Raw genomic sequence first — 17,189 nt, 5'->3', positions numbered from 1 at the left:
TATGTCCAGGAAGGCTCCAAGACAGTCTATTCCATATTCTCTCACAGCGTTCAGAAACAAATGCAGAGAACCTGGTCACTTACACAGCTGGTCAGAGGGTGAACAGCGGGCAGATTTTATTAATACAGAGGGAGAGAGGCCTGCCAAATCAACAGTAGCGATGGCCACGCAATCAGGCTTAAAATAGCTCAGAGATTCTCCGAATCTCTTTCACCCTTAGGGCTAAAGATAGGGCAAATAAGGATCTCATCAGGTAGGGAAGCCCTCCTATTTTCCAATACAGGATGATCCTTCAACAGGCAGGAACAGCAGTTCAGGGGACAGAGCTGTTCAACTAGCCTGATGAAGACACAGCATGTCAAAACAAACAACTAACACTGCAGATGGGACAAGACAGGGTGAGATCCATAAGACACAAGTGCAAAGTAAGAGCTTGTTCAAGCCCATATCCCTTGGATGCTCTTATGTTCTGGAGATGGAAGTCTCCCTTTCTAAATGCCAGTGTAAATACTCATTAGCACAATGGCAGTCACCGTAAGCATGACCTGTGGAATCTATTTCTATGAAGCTTGAAACAGCTTATGTCCAGTAAATGAAGCAAAAAAGATGCATGCGTTACCGCACAGTCCAGAGGGAGCTGATGACTAGTAGAAAATAAATCAGTCTCTTGCTTTGTCCATATCTCAAGTTTAAGAAGCCATTTCTATATGAAGCCACCAACAATAGAGAAAAATGTTGGAAGAGAAGCAGAAAAGGGAGGAGGTACAAGGCAGATGTCTTCCTCAGAGGTTTGCTTGCCAAAGCAATCTAGGTTCAGGGCAAGAATCAGATGTCACAGTGGCCATCTGGAGAACCAAACTATAAGGAACAGGAAGGAGTTATTGCTTTAGCCCCCCAAAACTATGCAAGATGTAACTGACCAGCCGGCCAAACAAGTGCATCCACAGAAAAAGCTGAGTCCAGAACTGGAAGCCGAACTCAGAGTCGCCTTCCCACATACTTCGAGGACTGCTTGGTTCGGCATCCATATCACCATTTCCAGATGACCGCTCTGCTTCCTACACTTTCTGTGCAGATCCAGACTCAGGCTGCATTGCCACTTCTTCCAACTTTGCACCTCTCTGTCATCCCTCAGAGCAGAGCTGGCTGGCCATTCAAAGGAAGTCTACTTCTTTGCACTTCTGAACAAGGACAGCAAGCACAGTGGCAGGGTAGCTTGCAGTATTGTTTCAGGAAAAGCCCCAAAGGAACAGCCTTGAAGTGGGAAGAAGAGAAAAGGCTGGGCATGATGCCAGGTTTGTACAAAGCACTTAAAGGTACAGGCTCCTAACTCTGCATCTGCTCAAACAGCCAGCGTAATTGTCCATGAAGAAACTGCACATTCCCCGACCATTTCAGCACAGGGAATAGAGAGGCTGTGGGTTGTCAATGGAGATACACCAGCTTTAGGACCCAAAGTCTGAATTCTTAGGGTGCAAAAAGGATCCCATTGCTTCTCAGCATTTCAGTTTCAGCAATATCCATGTCTCCTGAGCCACAGCCCAACACAGTATCTCCATACAGATCATAAGACAAGAATCTACTCACTTCCTCTGACAGCAGTCAGATTGGACTGCTGCAATATACTGCTTACTGACCAGTGATTGACCCAGTAAGACTAACTGTTACATAGCTGGAAAATACTTCAAATTCCTATGTGTTAGCAGGCAATTTTTGGACACCCAAGTGAGTTCTTCCAGCCTAAACAGAAAGACAAAACTTCCCAATTACCAACTTAGGCCCTTAATCCTTTGGGAGCGTGTTAGTAAGACTGTTCTTAGTAAAATATTACTAAGTAAAATAGCTGTTTCTGGAAGCCAAACATGGGAAATGTGAAGATTTGTGACTTCTTTATATTACTGTAAGTCAAGTAAATCAATCCAGGTCAATGCAGACAAGATGATATGTGGAAAAGAAGTGGAGCAACCAGTTCCCTTCCTGGACTTTTGACATGAAGGCAGGAACAGAAATCAAGTGCTCAGAGAGGGGTAAAACAAAGAAAAGTTGCCAGGTTTTCTAGCTCACAAGGAGCCTTAATTTGAGGCATTCAAAGGAGCAGGTTCTCAAGTCTAAAGACACACAAAGGGTTAAAACTATGCAGGTGAAGCTTCATTTGATCAGGTGAATTTTTTGTCATCTCAGGGGGTAAATCTCTGGTGGGTTCAGCACAAAAGCTTAAAATATTTTTAATGAGCACGCTGGAATAAATGCAACCAGCCAGAGCAGCAGAAAGCAATGGCTGTATAACAGAGGGAATGGAACACAGATAGGGCGGATCATCCTTGAAGCATTCTGCCTCCTCAGCAAGTTCTTCTGCTTCCCATGCCTCTGACCTAGCTGGTTACTTCTTCACTCCAGCAGTGAACATGCAAGAGCCCAAAGAGAGAGAGAAGATTTAAATGGAAGGGCTGGCTGAGTGTTCAGTTTGAACTGAGAGCCAGTGGGCTACTCAAGTAAATTCAAAGAGAACCCACACACATAACATACAGGCAGGGCCAGAAATATTGGCGCAAGGATAACTGTTTTCACAGTTGGCCTCTGTACACCACCACATTGAAGTTGAAAGGAAACACACCCAGATGGGAGTGAAGTCAGGACTTCCAGCTGTAATTCAAGGGGTTTGACAAAAGTGGGGCATTCAGGAAGGACAGCCAGTGGCATACACACACACACCCATCGTTGGTGGCTCATAAGTAATGGAACAAACCAACATCATTTCAAACTTAAGGATCGCCTTTAATACCTCAATGAAAATCCTTTGCAGACAATGACTGCCTGAAGTTTGGAACCCATGGACATGACCAAATGCTGAGTTTCCTCCCTTGAGTAAAGGCCTTTGCCAGGCCTTTACTGCAGCTGCCTTCAGCTGCTGTTTGTTCGTGGGTCTTTCTGCCTTCAGTCTTGTCTTCAGTAAGTGAAAAGCATGCTCTATTGGGTTGAGATCAGGTGACTGACTTGGCCATTGAAGAACATCCCACTTCCTTGTCTTCAGAAACTCTTGGGTAGCTTCTGCTGTATGTTTTGGGTCATTATCCATCTGCAATATGAAGCGGCATCCTATCAGTTTGGCAGCATTCGGCTGAATCTGAGCAAGAAGTATAGCCCTATACACTTCAGAATTCATCCTGCTGCTTTGATCAGAAGTCAGGTCATCAATAAACATCAGTGACCCGGTCCCATTGGCAGCCATACATGCCCATACCATAACACTGCCTCCACCATGTTTGACAGATGATGTGGTATGCTTTGGATCATGAGCTGTTCCTTTCCTTCTCCATGCTTTTCTCTTCCCATCATTCTGGTACAAGGTAATCTTGGTTTCATCAAAGAATCTTATTCCAGAACTAGGCAGGCTTTTTGAGGTGTTTGCTGGCAAAGGCTAAACTGGCCTTTCGGTTCTTGAGCATTACCAGTGGTTTGCACCTTGTTGTGAAGCCTCTGTATTTACATTCATAAAGCCGTCTCTTGACTGTAGATGTTGACAATGACATGCCTACCTCCTCAAGACCGTTCTTGACCTGGCTAGATGTTGTGAAAGGGTTCCTCTTCACCACGAGCAGAATTCTGCAGTCATCCACTTTAGTTGTGTTCCGTGGTCTGCCAGGCCTTTTGCTGTTGCTGAACTTGCCAGTTAATTCCTTCTTTTTCAGGATGTTCCAAACTGTTGCGTTGGCCACTCCCAATGTTTTCGCTATCTCTCTGATGGGTTTATTTTGTTTCCTCAGCCTAATGATGGCCTCCTTCACTCGCATGGACACCTCTTTGGACCTCATGTTGGGGGTTCCAGTGAACAGCTACCAAATGCAAATGTAATACTCAGAACCACCTCCAGGCCATTTATCTGCTTGATTGGTCATGGGGTACCCAGGAAACAGGCCATACCTGGCCATGCAGCTGCTTGTCAGCCATTCGTTCCATTACTTATGAACCACCGACGATTGGGGGGGGGGGTGTATGCCACTGGCTGTACTTCCTGAATGGTTAGTGCCCCACTTTTGTCAAACTCTTTGAATTGCAGTTGAAAGTCCTGACTTCGCTCCCATCTCGGTGTGTTTCCTTTCAACTTCAATGTGGTGGTGTACAGAGGCCAACTGCCAAAACAGTTATCCTTGCTGCAATATTTCTGACCCTGACTGTATATATCCATAATACCCTTATCCAATATTGCTACATCCAAACTCTGATCATAGTCGCTAGCATATACAATTTTGTGAAGGAAATAAAGGAGCCAAGCATTAACTACTGGGGCCACCCTCCCCAAATTTGGCAAAACTATTGCAGAAGACCATCAGCTACCAACTAACAGATAATTAATGCCTTCCTAATTACATATATTTTGGTAAAGATACACAGATTATGGAAACTAAAGACAACGCACAATTGCTGACAAAGAAGGTGTGCAATTAAATAATTAAAATTAGGGCCAAAGTAGATGACATGCCATTCATGCAATTACCAATTGCGTGAATGGCTTTTTAAAAAGTAACTCGAAGAAGTGGGGAGCAGCAATTCAGACTGGGGCCCTGGCAGAAGGGATGCGGAAGTTTAATCTTTTACCCCCACTGCAGTCCCAGCCCCACACTGGCTATTTCCATTAGAAGAAAAGCTTCCAGACTACACATGGACAACTCCAGCTGCTAAGAGCCAGTCAGAAATAGCCCACTGCTATGGCAAGCAAATTCCAGGACACTGAACCAGTTGAACTACTTCATATACCTTGAACACAGGGGTTAAATTGTCCTGGGGCACGGCACCCCAAGGTGCAGGTGAAGTCAAATTGCACAGCCAACAAATTTGTTACTTTAAAATGGGAAATATCTTAAGTAGTTTAAAACTCAAATATCATTTCCAAGTTCATCTCATCACTGTATATTTTTCAGCTGTACAGATTTGATAGGTAATGGTACCCATTTTCTCATCACGTACCTTGGATAGGAGAATGTACTTCATTTTATCCTCTGCCCAATGCACCTATTGGGCTGTTACAACACTCTCTCTCTTTGGAATGGGATTTCAGAACTTAGAAGCCAGATGCAGAAGTCCTTCCCCCTGCCCATTCCCCTTTCTGATGTGAAAGTGAACATCCACGAGTTATGGACAATTCAAACATTTTTTGATGCAACACTCTACCAACCGATTCTTCTGATAAGAGTTCATTGGCTTACTATGAACCCAATTTCATCTGTCAGATAGTGGGAGCTTGTATCAGTTAAGCAGACTCCCTGGGAAGTTGGGTCCTCCCAACTGGCTGAAAGGATCATCCAACTGAATATTACTTGCTGCAATTCTGAGCAACCTGGAATACTTCCCCAGGAATGAAAATTTTTAGAAACACGACATTCCTATGCAGACACTACAAATGGCATTCTGAGGAAGGCTTCTCAATGGAAACATGGCAGGCTGTATTATTTACAATATTTTATCCTGCCCCTTAACCAAAAAAGTTTCATGAGACAGTTCACAACATGTAAGTTGCTATCCACCATTAAGTCCATAATAAATACAGCAATAAGTAGAAAATATCAAATAAAACCAAGATAAACAGCAGCATCAAACTGAATTAAAAGAAACAGAAAAAGGGTTTTCTAAGAGTCATCAAAGAGAGGGCCCGACTACTGGCCAATCCTTTTCTCCAATTCAGGGATGGCAGTAATTAAAGATGATGTAAACTGATGTGCACAACTAGCTAGCCCACTAAGGGTGCAGTTGTGATGTGCACAACTAGCTAGCCCACTAATCCTACTGCATGTTAGGCAGAAAAAAGTCATACAACTCCCAGCATGCCCCAGCCAGCAATACTTCCTTTCTAAACCTGCAGAGGATTGCAGCCTGACACTTCGCTACCAGAGTTTTCTCTTTCATAGGAGAAATAAAATATGCAAATATGATATTGCACATCAACTTCTCTTTGGCACTCTTCATATTTGTCATTATTTGCAAAACCTTAGTCGATTGAGTCCTCCATAAACCGATAGCCCTGAAAATGGTACACCTATGGTTACCAGAAAGGACAAAAGAATCAACGTGTTTACATATTTTATGCTTCACTAAACTATGAAAGTTAGCTATATCCCTTGAGCTCATTACCCATCCCCAGCGATCGAACTAGACTGGAGTAGAGAGCCACAGATTTCACCTTAATAATGTGTTGTGATCCTCCAGTTAAGTTTCCTACATAGCTCCAGTCACACATTTTCAGAAAAATATTAAGTCTTAAATTACACCTGGAAACTTTTAACAGCAGAGGGGAGAAAGAGCGTAGGTGAGTTGTCTTGGTTTTAAAAATGCAAACAATACATGTTTAAGCATTTCAGTAATGTGTAGAAATAGCTTTCCTTATCAAAATTCCAAACCACTACCAAGCGAAGGCTGTTATAAGTATTAACCAAGCTTTACCCCAATGCTTGCTCCATCAGCATATGCATGCTTAGGATAAGACATGAACAGGTCTACCTGCAATAACTAGCAGAAGATATTAGAATTAGAGTACCACATATTTTCAGCAAACATCTTACTTCAATTCTCAACTAATTCATAAGACTCCCTGAACTCGTATTTTAAAAATATCCAGCAAGTATTTCAAGACAAAGCATCAGCAATTACCCGCAGCTGAAGCTGTATTATAAACACTTGTCCCAAGTTACTTTGCTGTGTCAAGTGCTGCAGTGATCCACCATGAGAGGAACAAAGGGTCACTACATGTGATGCTAAATGTGACAGTCATTAGAAAGCACATCAGGGTTGTGGTTTTATTCAAAAAGAATTAATAGCAGGTGCGACTGGGGTGTGTTTGGCAATTTTCATCAGGAGTGCGGCATGCAGGGAACAGAGACTGAAACCTTCCCACCCCTGCCACAATCTTGAAAATTGAAATGAAAAGCGGGGGGCTGCACCTGCTTTTTTTAAAGCTGCCACGCTTGCTAATTACATGTTTGTGTCACTCTTCTTTGGCCCCAAGGGGAGGGAGGGAGGAGCATGGTGCATCCAAGTCAAAACAGAGCATACAGAAACAGATGGCATTTACTCCTGAGGCACATTCCTCTAGGCACGTGTCTTCCACTACAAGGTAGTATGCAGTGGTTCACTTGGAACTACTTTTTATGAGGACAGCATTACTACAGGCTTAACATGACAGTATGTTCTGCATCTTTCATGCAGGCCTGCAACTAAGCCAATAAGAAGTCCAAACTACTCAGGCAAGCTGTGCCCTTACTTGAGCTAACTCTCCCAAAAGTTTAAAAATTTGTCAGAATGCTGAAGTCTTTGCTGCTTCCTCTAACAATGCAATCCAGTGGTATTCCATGCAAAATGGGAGTTCTATCCAACACAAGTACAGAAAACTCTGAAACATCTATATGGATAGGAGATCACAAAGGATGGTGATCCCATTACATGGCTTTTCCCCACAGCAATATCAGATTATTCCTCCCACAATCCCAAACCCAAGAACGATGCTTTTACATCTTCCCACACACATTATCCACAATCAGGCTGGACAAGCTAGTTTCAGCCTCCGACGCAGCAGGCATGTATAGTGTAAAGAATACTTAAAGTAGCTTTTGACAAAGAGCAGCCAAATTTAACATTACTGCCCACTGTCAATGAGCAGGATATACCAAAGGCTAAAGGGAAGACTTGTATAATAGAACAGCACAGCTCTCAACAATGTAAAGATGTGTCTACAAAAAGCACAAGTTATAAGTTGCAGCTTAAGAATCTCACAAAATACACGTTAGCAGATTTGTGGATGTATATATACATATATATCACATTTTTTATACACGCTCATGTTATTTTCTTTTCTTATGATGCTTAAGAAGATAACTCCTACTATTTTTGATGACTAATCAGTTGGGAATTAGTTGCCCTCTCAAAGTAGGCAAGTCATATCAATTGCTGTGTGAGCAGAATTGCAAGAAGCAGATGAAGACACCAACATAACACCTGCAATAGAATCGGTTTGGACTGAGATGGATACTTCTTGGCAGCCCCCACCCTATACCGCTTTGTTAAGTTTACCTGCAAGATATGCCATTATCCTTACTTGAAAGTAAATGACATTTCACCTAGTGGGACTTACTTCCAAATGTATGTGATTAGGATCGGACTATTTGCCAGATTTTAGCATCTGGTTGCACATAATGCGTTGCTAACAGGTCTCCACTTTCTGAAATTGCGTCCCCCTGCATGCACTTTACACCCTCACCATATCACCATATAAGTATAAAGCCATAGGTTTGCTTGTAAAGACATATCCATGAGTTAAGAGGTCTTGTAAAAGGAGATTTTCCCAACATGAATATTCTCTGACTTAGTAGCACACATTACAACTCTGACATTAACACTTCCACACATTTTCACTCACTGGTGCAATTCTCTGAGCTCGTTCAAATCTTTAATGATTAATGCAGAAAGACAATATACATGCTTATTTGCAAGAAGTGTCATCACTACTTTTCTCCCACCCCCACTCCAAATTAAACACTGAACAAAGAGCACAAGTGGTTCACTTGATCAACAGTTACAAGTGACAGAAAGGCATATGTATCCCATTGCTTCTCTCATTAAAAATGGTAACAGAGATGGTCAAGTCAGAAATTCTGAAACTGGTCAACCAATCTTTAGTAGCATAGCACCTTTGTAAACCATGTGTAACATCTCCCTCTGGTGGCTGGACCACACAGAATGGTGTTAAACTATGGCTCTAAAGCCGCATAACCCCCACCACAAACTGTTCTCTGCAGCCAAGTGTCCTCTGATCTTTTCCTTTCATCTGTAGTACTTCACAGATGCTGGATCATGACCTGGGAGGAGCACAGATGGGATTAAATAATGCTTCTCAACCTGTCACTTCTCAGCCTATATTAAAATGATAAGAGTAAGCTCTGAAGAGTAGAAGGTGGCATAAAGCCTTTCACTCAGTATTCTATTCATACATCGACTATTGGAAGCTGAATGGATACTGACCCAAGTCACGCAGATATATCACAACTTACTCATTCATTTGAAGTGGACCCCAGGGAGTCTGGCCTTAGAAGCAAGCTAGTACATCACATGGACAGTGACATGGAAGGGTTGCATATAACCTTCTTCACATCTTCTGTGCTTTGCAAGTACCCACACTAAGTTACCCAAACTCCACAACAGCGTTGCCTGTTTCACCAATTCTAACAGCTTTTTGATGGATTAAATGTACAAATTTTGAATACTGTATATTTAAAAGGAGTATTTCTCCTAAGCCTTTTATTTATTTTAGCATTACACCCACAATTACAGGGAAAATTAAGTTGTAGTAGCATAAAATCTCAACTTAAGCATTTCGAATGTTCTGGGTGGAAACAACTATGGTGACCACAGTTACAGAAAATATTTTCAGTATGGCCCTAATACTGAACAAGATGGAAAAACTTCCCAGTGTGATCTTTTGGTTTCTCTCCTAGCCATGAATTCTAAGAAATCATCCAATCATCCACAGTGCACTAGCAAAGAGAAAAACGCTGAGAGATTAAAACCTGTGATAAGAAAAATTAAGTTCTTATAGAAACCACATATTTTTTGTAAGTATTTTACCTTCATAGTATTCATCTGCTTTATATGTGTTTCCTACACGGGTAGAAACCCATATAGAACCAGGATGAAAGAACTAGCAATTTATGGCACAATCCTATGTGTGTCTACTTAGAAGTAAGCTCCACAGCACAGTAAGGCTTAGGGGCTGTTCACACAACACACTAACCCGCACTCAGTGAGCTAATGTTTTGAACCATGGGTTGTTCGTTGAACTGTGGGTTAGCGTGTTGTCTGAACGCAGCATGTTTTCGACAGGATGGGTTATTGTGTTATCTGAACGTAGTCAGGGTGGCTTGATAACCATGCAGTGTGGCTTGCTAACCACCCTGAACAACTCAACAACAAACCTTGGGTTCTCAAGGTGGCTTGTTTGAGAAAATAAGCCACACTGCATGGTCCACAAGCCACCCTGGCTGCATTCAGACAACACGATAACCCATGGTTCAACAAACAACCCATCATTCAAAACAATAGACACTCAACCACTAAGTGTGGATTAGCATGTTGTATGAACAGCCCCTCATTCTCAGGTAAGGGACCACTTCCCAAAACAAAACTCACTAGAACGAGGTATTGAGCTCAGATTCATGGGCCAATTCCAGCCTGCCTGCAGACCAAATCCGGCCCTTTGGGACTCCCCAGATGGCCATGCACCCTTTCCCCTTGCCACAACCTCTCAGTTTTTGTACATTCTCCCCCCACTCTAAAAAGCTGAAATGCCTCTAAGACTTAGTTTATTATTTACCTTACATTTATATCTATCCTTTACTAATTACTGGCAGTGGCTTTAAGCTAAAATATTATGATATTTTGGCCCCACCCATCACTAGAAAGCTTCTCCAAAACTGAATTCTGCCCTCAGGTTTAGAGAGGCTCAATACCCCTGCACCTAGAACAAGACAAAAAACAAAACAAAACTCCTTTTAAGATTAGTAGCACCTTTTCCTTAATTTCCAGCTGCTGTATCTTGATTGCTCTGCTCCTTTTCTAGTTAAATAACTTCCACATCTTCCCAAAATTCCCATTCCAGGGCACTAACAACACTCATTCTTCCTTCCAATAAAGCCTCATTTAACCGACACACTTCTTCCGGGCAGAGTTCAAACTCTACAACCTACCAGTTCATAGCAACTGGGCAGTGCTTTTGCTACACAAAAAACCGTCACAGTGTTCCATGTTCAAAACAAGGAAAACCAGACTATTCCAGTTCCCATCTCCAATTCCTAGAAAGCACACCCCATCAATAGTTGAACTCCAATGCATGTCCCACTTTGTGACATCTCAAAAGAAAGAAGCTTAGGTTCAATAACCACCCTTCTCTACAATCACTGTTAAAATTATTTAAATCAACAGCCTCCAGGACCACCTCCCCACCCCGATATTTATCAATACTCTACCATAGGAATTCAAAATACAAACACACACACACACCCCTCCATTCACCATGTTCCATTTTAACAGCACAGTACCCAGAATCACCATTTTCACTGCTGTGGATTTTTAGGGCTTTATACACACAGTTCCAACCCAAATAAAGTCCCATCTCTAGTCTTAGAAACATAAACCTGAATCAGTGGTGGTCCTGACCTCCCACAAGTGCAAACCCACAGAGGTGAACAAGATAGGAAAGAATAATCAGTCTAAGCTAGACTGAATAGCATTTTATAAATCAAAAAGCCTACCTTTTCTTACATCATCAGCCTGCAGAAACCAGATAGCAGCTATATTCTCAAAGCCATTCTTCACCTTCCTAAGTTCCTTGGCTTGGGCCCAGACTGGAGCCAGCTCACATTAGAGTAGAAAGGATCTGTGCTTCTCAGTTCCACTGATCCAGTCAGATTTCCCTCCCCTCCCCGATATTATGATCAGCGCTACAGATCACAAGATAAAGCCCTGATATTCTTCCTTTGGCCTCAGGGGGTTGGCATCAGAGATTTCAGGCCTGTATTCCCTCCACCTCCAACTACCCTCCCAAGACCACCCAGCCTGTTACTCCCCCTCACCTCCAGCCTCCATCTTGCCAGTCTGGAACATGGCTCCTCTGCACTTGGCCTACGGCTCCCCAGAAGGGTCAATCCATGCAACTGCTCATCAATACTCTAGACCACCAATTCAAAGCAGCAAAGGGAAAAACACACCCAATAAGGATTTCTAAACAAGCACTCTAAGGAATGGGGCAAACCATTCTGGGACTAGGGTAATCAGCTACAAGTCTGCCTTTGCCACATACTTTTAAGAAAAGTAAGCAGAGCACGTCAGTTCACAGGCCGACTGGCCTCCAGTGATATCCTATAGACTAGAAGGGTGTGGTCTGATTGCACATGTGTGCATTCATGTATCCAATAGGCTTTTGCATTTGGGTAGGGAAGGGGGGGGCAACGTTTTTACTTGGCAGTGGGGCTTGTCATGAGGAGTGTGCTTCCAACCATGCCTGGTGTGTCAGTTGCGCCATTTTCTGTAAATCAAGGATTTGGTCACCTAGACTGCTGCAATGAGTTGGGGCTGCCTTTGAATAGTACTCAGGAACTTCAATGGCCTGAGAGCCAGTGTGGCATAATGGATAGATTGTGGGATTAGGGAAACCCAAGTTCGAATCCTCATTCAGCCATGAAGCTCACTGGCTGACTTTAGGCCCTCCACACATTCTCTCAGTTTACCTCAGTGTTGTTGCTAGGATAATAAATGGGCATGGTGGCATGTTGTAACATTGTTTTCAGCTTCTTGAAGGAAAGGCAGGATATAAATACAATTAATAAAATGCAGCAACAAAGGTTTTAATGGGCATTCGTTGCAGATAATATATGATCTCTATTCTCAAATATTTGCATCGGTTACATTTGTTTCTGAGCCCAAATCAAAATGTTCTTTAATCCGTAAAACCCTAAATATGAGCACAAATCATCTGAAGGCATACCTCCTCCAATACTTTCCAACATGTGTTTGATGTTCATGTGAAGAAGGCATGCTTAAGATTCCCTTGTTTGTTGTAGTAGGATTAGGGCAACCAGTCCTCTGAGGTGACACCCTCTCTTTCAAACACCATTCCTAGGGAAACGCATTTGGTGACCTCTCTTGTGAGCTTTCAAAAGCGGTATGTTTAAAACCTTCATTTTTAGGTTTTAAACCTAAAAACCCTTCATGGGTTTTTGCCATGTCCACTTGTTTATACCCTTTGTTCTTAAATTCTGTGAAGCAAGCCACCTTTTTAAAGCTAGAGAAGCAGAAGCAATGTGCCTAAACAAAACAAATCAGACTGGATATTGTATTTGCAGCAGCAGCAGCAGCCTTTTTTCCCAAACCTCCATGTATGAGAAGCCCATTAAGAAAGAATAAAAGTCAAATCTATGTAACAACAGCACCTGCCACAATAAGGCCCTAGCCTGTGAGTCTTATCTAATTATCAATAAAATTATTAGTCACTTCAGTGATTTGTCATTTCTATTGTTTTAACAGTTGTACAATACGTTTTTAAAAAATTACCCCTGAGCAAGCACGTTTCGGGCAGAGTGGCTCACAATATAATTCTGTACTCCAGGAGCAGCCTGGCCAGCAGAACGTTAAACTCCTGGGTTTGTTCTCCTGATTAGAATTGCCAGAGAATCTTCTACAGAGACTTTGAAAGTCTCAAGCGCATTATGGCTGAAGGAAGGACCCAACGAGGTCTGCAGATGCCCAGGCCCCTCCCCTATTCCTGCCAATACTGCAAGCCCACCCATTTTCTCCCTCACCTATCCACTGGAATAGAACGTGTTACAAGTTAGAAAGAACAGTGTGGTAACCCCAAAGAGCTTGTCCAAAACTGTTACTCATTTAGACAGCTTCTGCCATCATTTAAACATAATGGGGTTGACTGATACGCCCTCTTTTTTCCACACACTACTCTGCAAAACAAATGTTTGTGATTTAGTAGTGCCCCCTACAGACATAAGTCTAAAATCTTCTCCTGGTCAACCTATCCTGAAAACTAAGCAGGGTAGGATGCACAGGAAATGAACACTCTAGATCAGAAATGTCCGACTCATGGGTGGGAGGGCTAAATTCAGCACAAAGCAGTTGCTCAGGATTCACACCCCATAATTATTCACTGAGAAATATCCATTCATCCCCAAGCTATCAATTCTACCTGACCACCACACTAAAAGCGGGATGGAAGGGAATAGAAATTGTTACTGCAGCTTGGGTAACTTGATCTGTTCTAACACATTTGGAGAATATTACTAAGTAGTATCCCACATTTGCCTTGCTGTTTGTGGCTTCTGTAAGACACAAGCATTTGTCGCTCCCCTCCACACCCCAAGCCAGCTTTCAGAACAGCTTAAGCTCACTCATGACTGCTATAGGGAATAGAGAGCTTCGGCTATTGGGCGGTATAGAAATGAAATAAATAAATAAAATGGGGAATATAGCGGCAGCAATTGGCTGCTTTTTGTCCTATAGTGCTAGGAAGCTGACAAAATTTGAAGTTGGGCCAACAATTGACTAAAATATAGTAGGGGTGATGTCAGCCACTTTGGGAAACCCCTGTAGGACTTGGTATGGCCCTCAGGTCTTATGCTGACCTAACATCTTGCCTGATTAAGAGATATGGAGATCTCAAAAGCTTGCAGATTTTTGTGACCTTGTGAGTTGCCTCATATTACTGTAAGGATTTTGGAATCCTCTTTGTTTTAGTTGATATTGTGAATCAAATGGTTATGCATAAGCTGCCAAGGATCTGTTTGCCAGAGAAAGGTTCACAGAGGCATGAAGACAAGGCATTATACTCACTGGACATGAACTTTGCAACATCTGAGAAAGCAGAGAAGCCAGAAATGCTACCCCATAACCTTCATTTTGTTAAAAGTTAGGTTTCTTTTGTTGTATTCACAGTTACAAAACCAGCGAAGGGGGTGGGGGAGGCATAGAAGGCAACTCCAGGAATGTCCATATTTCTTTTCCAGAAAATTTTAAACAGCATTCAAAAGATGATCTAGAACACTTGAAGCAACTAACAATCAATAACAGTTCAGATGACAGCTAGTTGTTATTCCTAGACTGATGCTTTACAGATTGTGGAGGTTTGGTGGGAACCCTCGTTGCACCCTGACCACGAGGCAGCAGAATGGATCCATACCAGGGGAAGAGAGCAAAGAGACCATCTTGGGGATCAACAAACGCCCAGTCATGGAGAAAGCCCATATATAAATGCTACGTTTTAGTAGTAGCAAGGATACACACACTAAAACGAGAAAACAATCTGGTCTGACAGCAGCCCTGGATTCTAGAAAGGACTACACTGAGGGTTGATAAGCATTCATACTCAAGTTTATTAATTATGCAGGTTTCTCTTAACACACTTTAGCCGCCTCTAACTAGCAAGTACAAGAGTGTGTTTTTACATTGATCAATGCTTACCTACAGCAGGGATCCAATCCATGTTAACAATTTGAATACTGACCGCAGGGGCTGCGGTTATTCTGTTAATGTACAACAAAAGGGTGGTGTAAAACAGCACCCTGAAACTCTTATCACCTAAGGATATCATATATTATGGACTAAAAGACATATATGAAGTACTCATGGTGTACAACACCATGTTTGAAACTGCTATGTTCACTTACACTGTGAATGCATGGCAGGAAACTGCATGGGCTGTGACTCCTGTCCGGTTTCTTTCATTTTCTTGTCTACATCTTCTGAGATAACTTCTTATTTAGAATCACACCCTACTTCCAATATCTTCGCCAACTCCAGGGAGGCCTTTTGCTGCTTGCTAGAATTACTCCCTACTGTGGATTTGCTTTGTTGACTTACTTTAATTGTTCCCTGGTTTTATAGAGTGTTTTATTGTCATTTTAGTGTTGTTAACTGCCTTGGGGGGAGGGGCTTTATATACTGCCTTTTTGCCCTCAGTTTTATAGGAAACTTCACAAAAACATGGCATATTCTAAAACTGTAGTCATTTTCAAGGGACTCAGTAGGTTCTCATTCTTCACCCAAACAGTAATCTTCCTAGAAGCAAAAAGCGTATTCAGTCACAGTAGATGTCTGTACACTCACTGACAGGGGTGCCATTAGGACAGAAGTTGGGACTCTGCCGCTTTATACTCAGTTGTGAGATTATGGGCAAGTCATACCACTTCCACAAAAATCAAGATTCACAGATCTGCAAAGTGAGATGAACCAACTCCACTGCCAACACCGGCAAGATTTTAATCACTAAGCTGTCAGCCAGCAGTTTTGCCCTTCTGTGTAGTTAAATGGAAATAACTATACATTATGGCTTTTAAAACTGGGTTTATATATTCTCAAACTTGAAGGAACCCATTTTTTCAATATAGTTCTGTCAGTGTACATGGCACTGGACAGAGTGCAACAGAAAACAAGACCCAGCTCAAAGGAACTTATTCAGACTTGGGGGAAGTGGGGGTGTAAAAGAAAAATAGAGGGAGGGAAAAAGAATCCTACCTTCTAAGTATTCACATACAGCACTACTGCTTGTAAACTCAATTTGGATGGCTTTAAAAGGGGACTGGACAAATTCCTGGAAGATAAGGCTATCAATGGCTGCTAATCCTGATGGCTCTATGCTACCTTCAGTATCAGAGGCGGCATGCCTATGTACACCAGTTGCTGGGCAACACAGGTGGGCGGGTGCTGTTGCACTCATATCCTGCTTGTGGGATTCCTGCAGGCAGCTAGCTGGCCACTGTGCAAACAGAATGCTGGACCAGCTGGACCACTGGTCTGATCCAGCAGGGCTCTTCTTATGTTCTTACGCCTGGTTCACTATGCTGCTCTTAGACAGAGCTGGCTGAAACCCACAGAAACTGATAGTTGAATACAGTATCATGAGAAATATCAGCTTAAAACCAGATTTCGAGCCCACCAGGCTGCAAAGACAGCTTTGAGGGTGTGGTGGCAATGCCTGGAAGGAATCTCAGAAGCCTGAGGGATGAAGTACGCTGAGCATGGGGCGAGGATTCAGTACCACACATAGGTTTTTGCTCTTCCACTTGACTCATGAAAACAGAAATAAGTATATAAAGGAAGCAAAAGTTACATTTGCATAACTTATAAAAGCTGCAGAATTCAACTACTTTTGGATACAGAACATGAGTAATCGTAGAGCAAGATTTGGAAAAAAAGTTTGTATACCATACATTACCCTACTCTTAAGTAACACATCCAGAGCTCAGCAACAGTATTTTGTATTATTATTACCTATATTAATTTATCCAAAATGTATGCCCTTGCATTTGGGTGGATTAAAATGCATTTAAAAGAGTTTGGTTTACTACGCAACTCATGGCTCTTTGTACAACCCACTTATATTTACTTACCATACCACTAGTGTGTATCAGTTGCAACTTGATCAGCTATTTTCTCTGACAAAAATGGGATAATAGCAAGTAATAATTTGGGAACAGAGTACCTTAAGGACCACCTGGTACTGTAGTATCTTGTGTGCTCCAGTCTACATCTAAAGCCCTTCTCTGGGCAACTCCCCCAACCCGCAAATTAAAGTTAGGCAAGTGTCTACTAGGACTAAGGCCTTTTCAGTTGTGGGTGAAACATCCTCCTCAGGGAGGTCTGCCAGT

General features: G+C 42.4%; 1 protein-coding gene across 2 annotated transcripts in view; it reads right to left on the bottom strand.

The window, feature by feature from the left end:
• Positions 1–17,189, bottom strand: part of PRKACA (protein kinase cAMP-activated catalytic subunit alpha) — a 77,467-nt gene that overhangs the window by 55,478 nt on the left and 4,800 nt on the right. The window contains exon 1 of one of the 2 annotated variants that reach the window (XM_084838495.1): positions 11,613–11,738. The exons of the other annotated variant lie outside the window; for it this stretch is intronic. Within the exon in view, the coding sequence (XP_084694621.1) occupies positions 11,613–11,643 (31 nt within the window). The 5' untranslated portion in view covers positions 11,644–11,738. Of the gene's footprint in view, positions 1–11,612; positions 11,739–17,189 lie in introns of those variants that run through there. 2 annotated transcript variants of the gene reach the window in all.

This window comes from Heloderma suspectum, chromosome 2 (assembly GCF_057233095.1).
Source record: "Heloderma suspectum isolate Gila_16-S chromosome 2, 16-S_ref, whole genome shotgun sequence".
NCBI classification, from domain to species: domain Eukaryota; kingdom Metazoa; phylum Chordata; class Lepidosauria; order Squamata; family Helodermatidae; genus Heloderma; species Heloderma suspectum.
The sequence above is the reverse complement of the archived record's forward strand: the minus strand, read 5'-3'. Positions and strand labels throughout refer to the sequence as shown.